Consider the following 16463-nt stretch of genomic DNA (forward strand, 5'->3'; position numbering starts at 1 on the left):
ATCAGTTCTTCCAGATTCCTCTTGCCAGGATTCCTCTGCTTACCACCATGCTGTTCGTGGGTTTGACATGAGTTCCTCACTTCCAGATCTTTGCTTTTGCTAATTCCCCACCGGGCTGAGGTAGCTAATCTCTGAGCAAACTGGGTTCTCCTGGGCCATCAGTAGCAGCAGGTCAGTGGCATCTGCAGGAAGAAATGGCTCACTGACCCTAGAATTGTTTTCCTTTACAGGAGTCTTCTCTCTTAAACTTGATATCCTACAGAGCCCAATCCATCCACCCGGCCAAGGACGGCTGGATCCAGAATTTGCAGTTGTTAATGGACAGGTTCTTCAGGTAGCAAAGCCTCTGTGACCCTTTACACCAGCGACCTGTCCAAGACCTCGGGGAGATTCTCCAAAATCACAGTTCTTGATTAGTGGGGAGGTTGGCTTTTCAGTAGGCTAGTGTCCTCCTGTGCACAGGATGGTCCATACAGATGGCCTCTGGCTGGGTGGTGGCGGCGCACGCCTTTAATCCCAGTACTCAGGAGACAGAGGCAGGTGGATCTCTGTGAGCTTGAGGCCAGCCTGGTCTACAGGGCGAGTTTCAGGCCAGTCTCCATAACTACTGAGAAACCCTGTCTCAGTAAAAACAAAATGGCCCCTGAAGGCCACCCTTTTACTTGGTCTTGGTTGGTTGTTGACGGATTCCATGAGGATAGTCCAAAGCTGGGCTGTCCTGCCCAGTGTGTGCATGCTGAGGGTGGAGTGTTCTTAGCCAGCTGAAGCTCGCTTGCCTCCCTTAGGAACGAGTGCCGCAGTGCCGTGCGCATCAAGGTGCTGGACGTGCTGTCCTTTGTGCTCCTCATCAACAGGCAGTTCTACGAGGTACGGGTTCTACGAGGTGCGGTTCGGGCTTTGTCCCTCCGCGTGCACTCGATGGTTCCTGGTCAGGTTCTGCTGGGCCTGAAGGCTGCCGAGAAGCAAGGCAGGTGCTTGTACTTGTGGAGTTCCAGCCTAGGCCCCACTCAGACCAAGAGTTTCTGAGAAATCTGGTCTGATTTCCGAAGTCTTTTGTCTGTGTTATTCTGGGGAAGGAACCTGTTAGGCAGAGCTGCCACTGATCCGTACCTCTACCACAGTCCCGTCCATTTTCCCTCAGGGTTCAGAAAGGGCCTCTGATCCTCTGTTCTCACCAGAGTTGGTCTTCGTGTGCCTTTCCTGTTGCCTTCCCTAGCCCCGTGAAAGCTCTCCTCACGGCGTCCTTGTTACAGTAGCATCTTTGATGTCAGGGTTTCCCTTTGCCCAGCATATACACACACTCACACATGGCCTCCACGGAGGAGGGTCCATTGTATATGGTAGGTCGGAGGTGGGATCCAGGATCTTCATCGTCCAGCTTTTCTGCCATTGTTAGTGACTCCTTAACTGCTTTGGGTCTGTGCCCTGAAGGGTCACAGTGCATCCACTGTGTGACTGGAAGCTCACCTTCTCCAACTTGTGCCCAATGCAGGAGGAACTGATTAACTCAGTGGTCATCTCGCAGCTCTCCCACGTTCCCGAGGACAAAGACCACCAGGTCCGAAAGTTGGCCACCCAGCTGCTGGTGGACCTGGCAGAAGGCTGCCACACACACCACTTCAACAGTCTCCTGGACATCATTGAGAAAGTGAGAACCATCTGGAGGTCTGGGCTGGTGTGGACAGAGCGTCTCTCGGGCTCTGTCCCATTCTTATCATTGTGACTAGTGGCTGTCTCCATGGGAGGGACATCCCTCCCAGCAGATGTGTGGTGTCAAGAGGCTGTGTTGAGCCACCTCGCTGCTTGGCCAGTGTCCTTCCTGAGGGATCTGGGCTGGACAAGCGAAGGATAGCACAGAGCTGAGGTGCAGGCTGTGGCCCTCCCCTCCCAGCCTAGTCACTTTGTCCTCTCAGTTTTGAAGTGTAGCTTGTGAGCAGCCGCTTGTGTAAAAGTGTACCTTCCCTCCTGCGAAGCACAAGACAAAGGATCAGATGTGTGGGTGACCGCCTGGGAACTGAACTGGAACTCACGTACTGGTCTCTTGGAAGGTGATGGCACGCTCGCTCTCTCTCCCCCTGGATCTGGAAGAAAGGGATGTGGCGGTGTACTCAGCCTCCCTGGAGGATGTGAAGACTGCAGTCCTGGGGCTCCTGGTCATCCTTCAGGTGGGTGCTCCGGAAGGGTGAGAAGACTAGTGTCTGTCTACTCCTGCTGGAAGACCCAGCTCTGACCGGTTTACAGGGTTGCGTGGTAAATGGGCAGCAGTAGGAAGGCGTGACCAAGGTGTGAGGCTTGTTTGCCACTGACTACTCAGACTAGCTGGCCTAGGAGCATAGAGGGATCCTCCTGCCTCGCCTGCAGTCTCCCACAGGAGCGCTGGGTACAGACGTGCTCTACCACATCCTGTGTGTGGGTTCTGAGGACCCAAATGCTGGTCCTCACATATGTATGACAGGTACGTTCCCCTCCATCTCCATAGTCCCCTTCCCCCCTTTTTTAGATAGGATCCATATAGGCTAGACTGGTCTTGAACTCTTGATCCTCTTCTTCCCGTCTCCAAGTGCCAGGACCGTAGGTCTGCGCTGTCATGGTCAGCCTTCTGCACTGTGTAGACTTGGGCTGCTCTGCACTGGCTACCGCATGAGTTCTGACTTCTCTGTCAGAGCATATGGTTCTCCACAGCCAAGTCACTTCTGGGGTTTGCCTTGCCTTTATTTCTTTTTTCTTCTTTTGTTGAAAGAAACTCTCATTATCTTGCCAAGGCTGATTTTGAATTCCTGATCGGTGCCTCCCCTTCTCTAGTTGCTGGGAATAGGTGCACTCTGATGCCTAGCACACAAATTTGTTCCTTTTTCCTTTTTTTTCTTTTCTTTTCTTTTTTCTTTTCTTTTCTTTTTTTTTTTTTTTTTGGTTTTTTTGAGACAAAGCTTTCTCTGTGTAGCTTTGGAGCCTATCCTGGAACTAGCTCTGTAGACCAGACTGGCTTTGAACTCACAGATCCAGCTGCCTCTGCCCGAGTGCTTGGTAGAGTGCTGGGTGTGCCACCACCGCCAGCTACAATACTCATTGGATGTGCTTCCCTGCTGATGAGGCGGGCACATAGAGAGATGGTGCTGTGACTGACACGTACAGAGGCGATGTACAGAGAGCTGATGTTGTTTCGCGCACCTAGGTCAAGGGCACCATCTCCCTGACTGCTGTTGTAGGATTGGTGCACTCTTTCTTGCAGACCAAGCTTTATACCTTGCCTGCCAGCCACGCCACTCGGGTGTATGAGACCCTCATTAGCCACATCCAGCTCCACTACAAGCATGGCTACTCCCTGCCCATTGCCAGCAGCATCCGGCTGCAGGTGAGACTGCTGCGTGGGGTCAGCGTGCTGCCTTGTCCAGGTGGCTGTGTTATAGCAGTCTAGAGAGGCAGTAGGTGGTCTAGGGAGGGTCCTGCACAAGGCCCTTTTCTCCTCGGCATCTGCCGGGTCTGTGTTGCCAAGAACCTACTGCCTTTTCTTGGCCTATACTCCTTGTAGCTTTGTGACTCACCCCTCTGGGGTCACACACTTGTCCAGGATAGGGCACATTGGCTTCTAGGGTTGGCGTATAGTTCCAGTGCTAGAGAATCTCAGTACCCTATAGCATGGGCTCCCTTGGATGGAGTGGTAGTGAGAGGGTGAGGGGACGGCCGTTGGCCGTGTGCCATGCTAATCTGCTGAGTAGAGGTCAGTTCCCAGGCTCAGGGTGTAGCCTGTTCTGTAAGGGTCCTGGCCCAGTCTGTCACTGTAGAGATGTGATGGAACTCTGAGAACAGTTTGCCATTTGGTGTTGGTGGCTGTTTTGGTGCTACCTGGGAACCAGATAGCTACTGGGGAGAAGTCTCCCTCCGTAGGACACCAGCGTAGACGCTCAGGCTTCAGTTGTCTCTAGAGTGCTAAAGGTTAGGGTTTCTCTGCCTGCCCCAGAGTCAGGCTCCTGGCTTGACTGGATGACCATATTGCTCCCTGGCAGGCTTTTGACTTCCTGCTACTGCTGCGGGCTGATTCGTTGCATCGACTGGGACTGCCCAACAAGGATGGGGTCGTGAGATTCAGCCCTTACTGTGTCTGTGACTGCATGTATGTGTGGCGGTGCCTCTCTCGTGCTCTAGGGGTGGACTGTCCACTAGCTGAAGCTGGGTCTTCTCTGCCCCAGTTAGTCTATAAGAGGAACTGTCCAGAGGGATGCTACTCACAAGCTATGTCAGGGGGAGCATGTCTGTTCTGGCTTGCACAGCATAGTACTGTCTCAGTTGCTTGTCCACCTGCTTCCACAGGGACCTGGAGAGGGCATCCGAGAAGAAGGCCAGTGGGCCTCTTTCACCTCCAACTGGGCCACCTAGCCCCTTGCCTACAGGCCCTGCTGTACGACTTGGCCACCTACCCTACTCCCTACTCTTCCGCGTCTTGCTGCAGTGTTTGAAGCAGGTGAGATGGGCCCATTCTTCGGGCTCTGTTAGGGCAGACTGAGCTGTCCCTGCCCTGTGGGTATCAAATTCTTGAAATCCATTTTTTTCACCCTTGTATGAGTGAAGTTTTATAACAACTCAGATATGTAGCCAGATAATAGTAACCCTAAATCACCATGCACTTTGTGGGGCGGCCACAAGTGGGCAGTGTGGCATAGAGTGGGTACAGTCATGTCTCCGGGACATCCACCAGGTAAGCTGAGACAGGCGTTAGCAACGGCTGGAAGCAGGTGGTATGGTTTTGTACAGTAAGAGATGCTAAAGATGCCAGGCAGGAGACCAAGGCAGAGAGACTGGGGGCACTGGGAGGAGCGGAAGACCCAGAGTCCCTGGAGATGCTGGAGCTGGCAGGTTGTTGCCTAGGAGTATCCAGGCCTCCTGTCACAGGGGTCAGGGTTCAGGACTGCTAGGATTTGGCTCTGGGAGTAGGCGTGTCAGGCAGGAGTCAGAGAGCTACGTTTGCGTCCTCCCCACGACTGTGGCCTCTGGCTGACACGTTGGCTCCCTGCCAGCAGTCTCTGCCTATGGATGTGTGTGCTCCCTTCTACCCTCTGACATAGCTCAGCTTTCTCTTGCCACAGTGTCAGTTGTGGAGGCTCAGCCAGTGCAGAAGGTCAGGGTGGGTATCTGTTGGGAAGCATTCAGTATCATGCAGAGGTGGGCAGTTACCGCGCTGTCACTGGGCAGGTGAGGGAGGCAGAGCCAGACCTGGAGAAACTGCTAAGAAGTGGAGGAGGCAATGCTGTCTTCTGGGTCTTCACTCTGGAGGGTGGTCACCACTCCAATGTCCCAGTCTCTCTTTGAGAAGTGGCTACCTGTACAATTTAGGGACACAGTTCAAGGGTCAGGGAGCAGAAAGCCAGAAGCCTTGTGGCTGTGCTAGTCACTAGCACACACTTCTGCCCAAGGTCTAGTGAGCCCGCTACCTTAGCCATCTCTTCTCCTAGGAGACCGACTGGAAGGTGCTGAAGCTGGTACTCAGCAAGCTGCCTGAGTCACTGCGCTACAAAGTCCTCATTTTCACCTCCCCCTGCAATGTTGACCAACTGTCTTCTGCCCTCTGCTCCATGGTAATGTCACCACAGCCTCTGTGCCAACTCCTGTGACATCTGTGGACCTTTGCAGTAGGCTGTGACCTTGGGCTATAATCTAGGCTTTCTCCTCCGAAATAGAGGCTGGTTCTCACAGATCTACCACCACCACTAGCTGGGGTGCTCTATCTTTCATATGAACTTCAGCTCCAGACCGTGCTCCTAGTGCCAGCAGGCTACAATGCCAAAACTGCCCTGGGGTTTCGCATCCCATCCCGTTCCAGACATGTGCATGGCTGGTCCCTGGCCAAGGCCTTCTTACTGGGTGTATATGCCCCGAGTCTCTGTGACTAGAACACTCCTGCTATATTGTCACAAGCTGAGAGTTTTCTCAGGAAGACCTCTGCCAGGAAGTAGGGGACCTTTGGGGATTCCCCAGCACCCCCTGCTCCTGAGACACACTGCTGTGGAGCGGGGTTCAGGGCTCTGTCTCATGTCGTAGCTTTCAGACCCAAAGACCCTTGAGCGGCTCAGAGGTACCCCAGAAGGCTTCTCAAGAACCGATCTGCACTTGGCTGTGGTCCCTGTGCTGACGGCATTAATATCGTACCACAACTATCTGGACAAGACCAAACAGGTGAGAGATGGGAAAAGGGGCAGCAGGACAAAAGGGCACTCTGTAAGCTGGTTGCTGGGCCAGGGGGAGGGCAGCTGAATCCCAGAAAACTTGTAAGTTTTCTGTAACTGAGGGCTTTGATATGGCCCTTGGCTGTGCCCATTGTCCTCATGTCCCCAGCAAGACCTCCCCTTCGAGGAGTTCTCCTTGGCAGATGCCCAGACCAGCTGTAGGAAGTGTGCGGTCGGCTGTCAGGACTCCTGGTGTCCCTTCTTTTGTCAGTCACAGCAGTGCCCTATTTCCTGCCACACTCTGTGTGTCCCCCAGGTTCTGTTCTGGTCTGGAGCCTGCTCACAGTCCCGGCGGCCTGGGGAGGCCTGTCTTTCCCTGAGCCCAGGTCCCTGACTGCAGCACAGTTGGGAACTGACGCTGGGACTTCATCCACAGGCTCAGCTTGAATGAAATATCCCCGTGCATTGTGCCAGAAGGCAACTCAAAGATCATGGAGGTTCTCTGAACCCAAAATATTTCTGAGGGCTGGCTTCAGGGAAGCAGAGATATTCTGGGGCATTAAAGCCCCAGTCTGTGGCCTGAGCTGTCATTTTGCTGTTGTCTTCATAGAAGATACCAACCAGGAGGTACTTGCTACATCAGTTGGTGCTTCTCCTCAAGGCCAGTCCTTTGGGAGCCTCAGAATGATGGGGGTATGACCCCTGGATATGTGACTTCATTCTCTTGGTCATAGGGTGGTACTATCTGTGACAATGACTGATTTAGACATTGAGGGGCTCTTCTAAGACTTGCCCCCAATCTCCTCCAAGAACCAGCTCAAAGCAGGCAAAAGAAGGAAACAAAACTTGGGGAAGGACCTGGTATACCAGAGCAGCTGGGCCCTCCTGGGCAGGGGCTAGGATACCATGTATCTCATGTCTTACTTCCCTCAGCGTGAGATGGTTTACTGCTTGGAGCAAGGCCTCATCTACCGCTGTGCCAGCCAGTGCGTGGTGGCATTGGCCATCTGCAGCGTGGAGATGCCTGACATCATCATCAAGGCTCTGCCTGTCCTGGTAGTGAAGCTGACGCACATTTCTGCCACAGCCAGTATGGCCATCCCCCTCCTGGAGTTCCTGTCCAGTGAGTTTGTATGGTTTGCTTGTGGACACACCTGTACATGTGCGTCGTGGCCAGCTGTGTGGGAGTCGTGTAGTGCAGGCCGTGGTCACATAGCGCAGGCCGTGGGTCCTGTAGTGCAGGCCGTGGTCATATAGACAGACCATGGGTCCTGTAGTGCAGGCCGTGGTCATATAGACAGGCCATGGGTCCTGTAGTGCAGGCCGTGGTCATATAGATAGGCCATGGGTCCTGTAGTGCAGGCCGTGGTCATATAGGATAGGCCATGGGTCCTGTAGTGCAGGCCATGGCTAGATTTGGCAAGGAAACACAGGGTGCTGTCCCTGGCCAGGATGGAGAGCTGAGGCCCCAGCTGGAAGGTTATATTTTGGTGGCTGTGGACAGTTGCCCTGACTTTAGAGACGAAGCCTAGGGTGCTGGTGCCAGTCAGCTGCAGCTGTGGTCCTTGTTGGCTGGCCGGGCCCCCTGATGGCTGCTCTTGTGCCACAGCTCTGGCCAGGCTGCCCCACCTCTACAGAAATTTCGCTGCAGAGCAGTACGCAAGTGTATTTGCAATCTCCCTGCCATACACCAATCCCTCCAAGTAAGTCTGGTTGCCCTGGGTCCCCCTTCTCAGCCATGGCCCAGAAAGTCAGTCTGGGCTCCAAGCTCAAGAGTCTCCTGATGCCCTCCCGCCTCTGTTTTGAACTCTGAGCCCCGTGACGTTTTCTCACTGATCCAAGAGGGGGCCAGAACTGTGCCTTCTCCCCAGGTTCAACCAGTACATCGTGTGCTTGGCCCACCACGTCATAGCCATGTGGTTCATCAGGTGCCGCCTGCCTTTCCGGAAGGATTTTGTCCCCTATATTACTAAGGTTAGCGCAGGGGCATGGATGGTGTGGGATGTTAGCACTGGACAGGACCGTGGGTGGAGGTGGGGACTGCTTGGAGCTCTGTGGCACCCAGGAGCTGGCTCTGCTGAGCCGCCTCATTGCACTCAACCTGAGGCTGGCGTAGCTCGGAAAGAACTGATTTGCTTTCCCATGGTTCCTCTCACAGCTTATATCTCCACCCCACTCCAGGGCCTGCGTTCCAATGTCCTCCTGTCTTTCGATGACACCCCTGAGAAGGACAGTTTCAGAGCAAGGAGCACCAGTCTCAATGAGAGGCCCAAAAGGTTCGGGGTCTGCTGGGGCCTTTCCTGGTATCAAGTTGGGTGGGACCCTAGGCTGTGACCTCTAGGCTAGTAAACATGGGACTAGGAATGAGGGGGTGTCACCATGCATGGTGACCTGGGCCTAAAATGCCCTTGGGCAGGACCTGCAAAGGTTGCTAGAACCTCCCATTTCTAGGCTGGCTTGTAGTTTGTAGCCCCGTGGGTCCTGTGTGCCAGCCTCCTGGCCTCTCTGGCGCAGGCTCACATAGTGTCATGTTGGAGATCAAGATGTATAGGGCTGGTTCTCACTGCACTGGAAGAGGAGGAAAAGGATGTATGATGGGAGCTGTGATTGGGCCTGGCAGGGAGAACCCAGAGACACGCACCGCTTGGCCCCACGGTCTCTGGTTAGCTCAGCTTTCAGCCAGAGCCACCGCTCTTCGTCTGGAGCTTGCTCACCAGGGACACGCTCTCCACCATCACAGCCGCTTGTGCCGTATCTGAAAGCAGAGCTGTGCTAGTACTCATTGTTCTGTTTGCACCTCATCGTCCTGCTGCCCTGCCTGCCCTGCTCCCTGCGGGCTGCCTCAGCTCTCCCGGGTGGGATACGGCACTTTCCAGTGCAGCCAGGGCTGAAGAACCGCAGTTTGGCTGGAGCCGCCTCCTCTCAGGGGCTCATGGGCCTTGCATTGAGAACTAGCCTCTTTCCACAGTGAGTTCCAGGCCTGGCCTCGATGGCCTCTCTGTGGGGTAGGCAGGGATATCTGGTCAGCATAGCCTGGAATCTGCCGTGCGGGGCGATCCACACACATTTAATTTGCACTAATGTCTTTTGTTTTGGTATCATGCGTGAAACCTTACATTTTCTCAGTCGCATTTACAAGCTGTAATTTTATGCATTTTTGTTTTCTGTTTCTTCCCCTGCTCACTGTCCTTTGGCATGGTTCTTTTGTTCATCTCACCCTCGGGACCTCTCCATCTTGACCCTGTGGCCTGGGACCTTTCCTCCTCACCCCTCCAATGGCTTGTTTTCCCATTCCCGGGAGCTGGGCTCTCTGGGGCTTGGGGCTTCCTTCCTCGCCCGGTAGTTTGAGGATAGCCAGAGCCCCCAAACAAGGCCTGAATAACTCTGCGCCTGTGAAAGAACTCAGAGAGAGCTGTGCAGCCGAGGCCTTCCGGTGCCGCAGCGTCAGTGTGTCTGAACATGTGGTCCGCAGGTAGTGGGGCTGTGTCGGGCGGGGGGCACAGACCCTGGAGCTTGGCCCCGTGAGCACCCGGGTGGTGGTGCATGGGGCTGCATGCATGACCTCCTCGCCTGCTGGCGGCTCTCCCTGACCAGAGCTGGAGGACAACCTGGTCCCAGCCTAACAGAGCCTGGTGGTGAAGGGGAGGGAAGGTTGCATTCTGTCCAAGCCCTGTACTAGCACAGTTGGCTGCACAGCCTCCTCGGAGGTCACCGCCCGGGCCCTGACTAGAGAGCTAGGATGGCTGTTCTGAGAGGACTGGGAGGCTAGTGCCCGCCCGGCAGACCTCTACCTCAAAGACGGGGGCAAGAGCTTCGTAAGTCCCAGTTGCACTCGTGCAGGTTGGCGGACGCACACTCGTCTGAGTGTGGCATCACATTCTGTAGGGCAGATTTCCTTCTCGGGCTTCATTCTAAGGGGAGCTAGAGGCTTTTGTATAGGACTCTGGTGTTGAGGCCAGACTGGGAGGGGAGGCTGTGAGCATCTGCCTGTGAATTTTGTCTGTACTAGTGATAGGCATCTTTCCCTCACCTGCAAGCCCTCTGTGGATGTGACTTCTACCACCCTGAGATTCAACTCCTTGCTAGTCCCTGCCTTGGGCTTCTACCTCTGTGTGGCCTCTGGTAGCTGGGGGCAGTAGGGTGCTCAGTAGTATACCCCTCTCAACTTCTCTTTTCTGGCAGATTCCTTATCAGTAAAATGTGAGTGAAGAGCTATGGCACTGAGGTCAGAATCAAAGCTCCAAAGGCCTTCCTCTGATCCCTGGGGCGGGAGTGGACCTGGAGCAGCCATGCCGGTTCACTTAGCCCAAGTAATACACAGAGCCCAGCCACTCCCCGTCCATGACAGGAGGTGGCCCTGTGGGCAGAATGCAATCTTGCTCTGTCCTCCTGTGTTCTCTGAGTCTGCATGACTAAGCTGTGTGCTGCAGCCATGGCTAACTCCTGTGTGCTTTGGGGCAAGGGTGTTTTGGTCTCGTCAGTCTCTCAGCTCTGCTCCAGCCAGAGGGCTTTGCTGTGAGGCACCTCTCTCCCTTCTTCTCTGGGATGACATGGTCCACATGGCTTGTGAGGTTGTAGCTCTACTGGCCGCTGCACCCTGGGCCTGGTGGGCTTTCTGAGCAAGGCCATCTTGGCCAAGCATGCATTGAGCTTTGACTCCTGGTGGAAGGTGACTCAGCATGGTTCTTCTCTTAGCTCTGACCCCTGACCTGGGTATGGTTTCCTTCTCCAGCAGAATCCAGACATCCCTCACCAGCGCTAGCCTGGGGTCTGCGGATGAGAACTCTATGGCCCAGGCTGATGACAGCTTGAAGAATCTCCACTTGGAGCTCACAGAAACGTGTCTGGACATGATGGCCCGATACGTGTTCTCCAACTTCACTGCGGTCCCCAAGAGGTGTGTGCTGTACTACAAGACTGGGGCTCTGAAGGTGGGAGGGGCAGCTGCTCTGGGCGCCTGAGGCCCTGCTGAGCCGTGGACACTTCTGTTCTTTCAGGTCCCCCGTGGGAGAGTTCCTCCTGGCAGGGGGTCGGACCAAGACCTGGCTGGTCGGAAATAAGCTCGTCACCGTGACAACCAGCGTGGGAACCGGCACCCGGTCGTTGCTGGGCCTGGATTCAGGGGATATGCAAGGTGGCCCAGAGCCAAGGTGATTGTCCCTTCCTTCTGTGTACACTGTGGTCCTGGAACCCCTGGGGATCGTGGTTGACTCTGTATGGGTGCTTACGTCCTTAGCTCTGATCCTGGGGTACATGTGAGGCAGACAAAGGAAGCACCAGCCAAACTGGAGTCGCAATCTGGGCAGCAGGTGTCGCGTGGGGCCCGGGACCGGGTCCGCTCCATGTCAGGTCAGTTTTTACCCCAGCCAGCTCCTGGCAGATGCCCTTTACCCTTCAGCTGCCTCTCAGCTTGGCCCAGTGCGCAGAAGGTCCCTGCAGCTGAAGGACTGCTGGCTGGCTTGACTGGCCACTTCCTGATGGCACGGTTGTCTTAGTCTGTGTGTAGAGGCATGACACTCAGTGGGGCAGGGCCCTGCAGCTGAAGGGCCTGAGTCCAGCTCACCCAGAGCTGTCTCTGCTGGGACTGAATGAGTTGTGCTCCAGTGGGCAAGACTTGAGTCTCTTGCTGCTCTCAGCCCAGGAGGCCACCACCCTTAAAGGACCAGAACCAGGGGCTGGGGCTCCCCTACTCCAGCTTTCCTTGGGCATGGGCCAGGTACTTCCAGGCTGGCTGGACTCTGTGCCTAAGGATCTGCTCTGGGTTGGGGACTTTGTAGTGGGCAAGTGGTGGTTACCAGTTCTTAACTCCTTGTCTTTAGGGGGACATGGCCTTCGAGTTGGTGTCCTGGATACTCCAGCTCCCCATACCCCAGGTGGCCCTGCTCCCCTGGGACCACAGACGGCACCAGCAGCAAAGCCTGAGAAGGCTTCTGCGGGAACCCAGCTTCCGAAAGCAGAGAAGACGAATTTGGCAGCTTATGTGCCTTTGCTGACCCAGGGCTGGGCTGAAATTTTGGTCCGTAGGCCCACAGGTACTAAGAAGGGAAGCAGTGACCCTCCCCGGGCTGTAGACCCAGAACAGGCATAGGGTATTGAGACGCTCACTCTGATGTTGGTCCTCAGAGGTGGAAGGTGGCCGGGGCACGTGCAAAGTACCAAACAGCGCAGTTCACCCTATAGAGGTGTAGTCTCCCCCTGTAGAGAGCAAAGATGAGACTAGGTGTGGGTAGGACTGACTCCTTCTGAGGCCTCTCCTAGGCCTGCAAGTGGCTGCCTTTTCTCCTTATCCTCATGATTGAGCCCAAATCCTTAATTTGTGGACATCAGTCATTAGCCTGGGGCCCAACCGTGTGATCTCACTTGGCCCCGTTTCCACATAGTCACTTTCTGAGGACCTTAGCTTGCAACAGGGGCATGACAGTCACAGGAAGGCTTAATAAAGATCCCCAAGTCCAGGAACAGTCTGTAGGGGTGTGGTACAAGGAGAAGGACATAGCTCTGGGCTTCCGGGCTCTCTCAGGAGCCTCTGCCCTGATATGTGTCTGAGCCTGGCCTGCCTGGCCTGGGTGTGCTCGTCTAGAGCAGTAGAGGGTGTGAGTGGGTATCGGTTGTTGGAGACGGTGCTAGGAGTTGGTGTGGCTCTGAGAAGTATGGCCTAAGGCTTGAGGTACTACCTGCCCCCAGGGAACACCAGCTGGCTGATGAGCTTGGAGAACCCGCTCAGCCCGTTCTCCTCAGACATCAACAACATGCCCCTGCAAGAGCTGTCCAATGCTCTTATGGCTGCTGAGCGCTTCAAGGAGCACCGGGACACGGCCCTGTACAAGTCCCTGTCAGTGCCAGCGGCTGGCACAGCCAAGCCACCTCCTCTTCCACGCTCTAACACAGGTGAGCACGGGAGCATGGGCAGTGCTGGACCCCAGATGCCTTGTCCAGTGGCAGCGTGGTTCCCTCTACTGAGGCCTCCCATGCATAATTTTCAGGGTCTTTTGGGGGAGATAGTAGGGTTCAAGTCCCTAAAGTTTAAGAGCAGGCTTATGCTTGCTGAAGAAGCCCACTTCCTTGGAAACGGGTACCTGCTGCCACCACCAGGATGCTACTGGAGTTAGCAGTGCCTGGGTGGAGCTCTCTGGAGCCTTTGCCAGCACTTCCATGATGGGCATGGCTCCGGGTGAAGAGGCACTGCGGGCAGCTGAGCATCCCCCGGGCCTGGGGTGGGATGCCTGAGCCTGCCTGCCTGCCTGCCAACCCTGCCCGGCTAGGCCCTTGGATATGTGGCCGTAGATGGTACTTGAAGGCTGAGGACGTCCGTGTGTCTGCAGCTGACCAGCACTGACCTCCCAAAGGCTGTGCATGCTGTTTGGAGAGCTGGGAGCCCTGTGTGCCGGCCCTGGCCGCCGCTGGCCCTCCCCTCTCTCCTCTCCAGGCCCGGGGCTGTACCCATCCTCTCTGCTCGGCCTTGTGCAGTCTCTGTCGCTGACGAGGCTACTCGCGTGGTTACCTTGCAGTGGCTTCTTTCTCCTCCCTGTACCAGTCCAGCTGCCAAGGACAGCTGCACAGGAGCGTTTCCTGGGCAGGTATTGGCGCATCCCTGTGAGGAAGCCATGTGGTCTGCAGAGTGCTGCTCTGCCTCATAGATGCTGTTCTCATCGCCCCTCACCTGGTCACCCCTCCATGACTGGCTGAGCCTCTCATCACCCAACATCTGTGTAGGACACCTGTGCTTAGCCCATGGGAACCCTTTGACATGTTCTAAGCAGAGCTCTGCTTGAGGTGTATGTGGCCTCTGGCTGACATGTTGGGTAGGTCCCCTTGATCCCTGTGGGCAGCAGTTCTTGGGGTTGAGTCTGGCCCTGATGCTCTCCTGAGCTTTCCTGACCTTTTCCTAGCTGATGGTCTGACTGTCTGTGCATCTCCCTTTCATTAGCTAGCCAAAGACCTTGGTGACAAGGCCTTACCTCTTTGCCACTGGCTCTTAAAGGTTGCCTTGCATATTCCCTCGTGTAGAGGAGCCAGCTCTGGAGGGCAGTGTGCACATGGCTGCTGGAGTGTGGGAGAGCTGGGGAGGGTGTCACAGGCTGCACTCACCCTTGATTGCTTCTTACCCACACCCTGCCCCACTGTTGGCCTGGGAAGTGCTGCTTGGGGACTTCATCCCTTCCTTCCCTCAAGTATCACCCGCAAAGCCTCTGTCCACAAAGTAGGTTGCAAGTCTGCATATGGGGACATCCTGTTAGCTTCTCCCTCACATCCAAAGTCCTGGAGAAACTAGGCCATTTTCCTTAGTCTCAGAGCAGGCTTTAGACATTGTACCCTCCCAAGCTGGAGCCCTTGAATGGTCCTGCTCTCCTACCTGCCTTGCTAGTGATGCAGGAGTGGGCAGAGCTGCTACCTGCATGGCCTGCAGGAGGCACTAGAGCCAGGGCTCCCCAGGCTTTCAGAGTCCATCTCCAGCCTGCTCCAGTGGCAGCCACAGGAAGAGGGTGGAAAGCTCTCAGGGTGCTGCCCTTCCGGCAGGAAGAAACTGGTGTTCAGAGGCCTCATGAGCATCTGGCCCTGCCCAGCACACAGCAAGCAGCCCTGTCTGTGTCCTCCCAGACTCTGCCGTGGTTCTCGAGGAAGGAAGTCCAGGAGAGGCTCATGTGCCAGTGGAGCCCCCCGAGTTGGAGGATTTTGAGGCAGTAGGTACAGACAGGCACTGCCAGCGTCCTGACACCTACAGCAGGGTGAGTGCCTTGGGAAGGCATGGGGCAGGGGCACAGCTTCCATCCAAGACTCAAGCTCTGTATGAACTTGCTGTTCCTCTCCTTGATGAAAACATGGCTACTTCTTCTATGTCCCTGCTCAGGCCATCTGGGTCTCACCCTCCTTCCCTCGGTCTGTGGGGCTCTTAGAAAACACAGCCTACCAAGGGCATAGCCAGAGGGTTGGGAGAGGAGCCAGAGGAGCCTGGTGCTTGAGTACTTGAGTTCCTAACAGCGTGTCCCTCGAACTGTCTTTGCAGTCGTCCTCAGCGTCTAGCCAGGAAGAAAAGTCCCAGCTGGAGGAGATGGCTGCCGGAGGCATCCCCATCGAGCGGGCCATCTCCTCTGAGGGTGCTCGGCCTGCCGTGGACCTCTCCTTCCAACCCTCACAGCCCCTGAGCAAGTCTAGCTCTTCTCCTGAGTTGCAGACCTTGCAAGACATCCTCGGAGACCTAGGGGACAAGGCTGACATTGGACGGCTGAGTCCTGAGTCTAAGGTCCGGTCCCAGTCAGGGATCCTGGATGGGGAAGTGGCTACCTGGTCAGCCCCAGGTGAAGAAGGCCGTGTCACAGTCCCACCTGAAGGTCCCCTGCCTTCCAGTTCTCCCCGCTCTCCTAGTGGTCTCCGGCCCCGAGGCTATACCATCTCTGATTCAGCCCCATCACGAAGGGGCAAGAGGGTGGAGAGGGATACCTTCAAGAGCAGAGCTGCGGCCTCCAGTGCTGAGAAAGTGCCAGGCATTAACCCTAGGTAGGCACAAATCCCAAATCGCCACCAACTCCAAGGAGTTTTTTCTCTTGGCTGCAGCTCCCATACATGCCTGGGCAGAATAGGCATGCATGGAGAATCTTATGTCTTCCCCAAGGCTGGTAGGAGCCATGTGGGTGGGTTCTTGGCCATGGTGTTTAGGTCCTGACATTCTGCAGGTCCGGCCCTGCCCTGACCAGTGCCTTCTCTACAGCTTTGTGTTCCTACAGCTCTACCACTCACCCTTTTTTGGTGATGAGTCCAATAAGCCCATCCTGCTGCCCAATGAGGTAGGCCTGCCTGCCTTCTCCACTGTAGGGTGGGTCACAAGAGGGTCTGTGTTCTATGTGGGTGGAGTCAGTCATCTTGGGAACAGGTGCTTTGTTATCTGGGTTGGTGGCTGGTGGCAGGGTAGTCTCTGCCCTGAACTCACATAGGCTCTGTGTGACTACAGTCCTTCGAGCGGTCAGTGCAGCTCCTTGACCAGATCCCGTCCTATGACACTCACAAAATTGCTGTCCTGTATGTGGGAGAAGGCCAGGTAAGGCCCTGGGCCAGCATAGAATCATCTGGTCTCAGTATTGGGTCTAATGTCTCCTGCCTCCAAGTTCGTTGATGCTCTGGAGCCCTGGGAGTATGTTGAGCCCTGAGCCAGGGGTACAGCTATGTAATGACAGCCCAACATGTTGGTATGCAGAGCTGTGAGGACTGCAGGGTGCATACGTGGGGTAGCAGACTACTGAGGTTCTGAGGATTGCCAGCCAGACAAGGTGTACTTGGGTGGACTAGATGTGTGTGGTGAGGACGGCCAGT

The 16463-nt window shown here is 55.6% G+C and overlaps 1 protein-coding gene across 8 annotated transcripts in view; it reads left to right on the forward strand.

Annotated features, from left to right (window-relative positions):
* The window catches only part of Tsc2 (TSC complex subunit 2), a 32756-nt gene that overhangs the window by 13621 nt on the left and 2672 nt on the right, over positions 1-16463 (forward strand). The window contains exons 13-36 of one of the 8 annotated variants that reach the window (XM_075941614.1): positions 231-334; positions 786-867; positions 1493-1648; positions 2049-2165; positions 3230-3352; positions 4005-4111; positions 4309-4459; positions 5448-5570; positions 6034-6168; positions 7092-7281; positions 7768-7861; positions 8030-8132; positions 8340-8434; positions 9502-9630; positions 10891-11055; positions 11156-11308; positions 11395-11507; positions 11978-12190; positions 12843-13046; positions 13667-13735; positions 14757-14884; positions 15163-15653; positions 15865-15940; positions 16105-16191. In XM_075941614.1, the coding sequence (XP_075797729.1) occupies positions 231-334; positions 786-867; positions 1493-1648; positions 2049-2165; positions 3230-3352; positions 4005-4111; positions 4309-4459; positions 5448-5570; positions 6034-6168; positions 7092-7281; positions 7768-7861; positions 8030-8132; positions 8340-8434; positions 9502-9630; positions 10891-11055; positions 11156-11308; positions 11395-11507; positions 11978-12190; positions 12843-13046; positions 13667-13735; positions 14757-14884; positions 15163-15653; positions 15865-15940; positions 16105-16191 (3408 nt within the window). The remainder of the gene's footprint in view (positions 1-230; positions 335-785; positions 868-1492; positions 1649-2048; positions 2166-3229; positions 3353-4004; positions 4112-4308; positions 4460-5447; positions 5571-6033; positions 6169-7091; positions 7282-7767; positions 7862-8029; positions 8133-8339; positions 8435-9501; positions 9631-10890; positions 11056-11155; positions 11309-11394; positions 11508-11977; positions 12191-12842; positions 13047-13666; positions 13736-14756; positions 14885-15162; positions 15654-15864; positions 15941-16104; positions 16192-16463) is intronic. The other 7 variants (XM_075941607.1, XM_075941610.1, XM_075941608.1 and 4 more) reach the window with 7 other exon arrangements.

The sequence above is a fragment of the Microtus pennsylvanicus genome, chromosome 11 (assembly GCF_037038515.1).
Source record: "Microtus pennsylvanicus isolate mMicPen1 chromosome 11, mMicPen1.hap1, whole genome shotgun sequence".
Lineage (NCBI taxonomy): Eukaryota > Metazoa > Chordata > Mammalia > Rodentia > Cricetidae > Microtus > Microtus pennsylvanicus.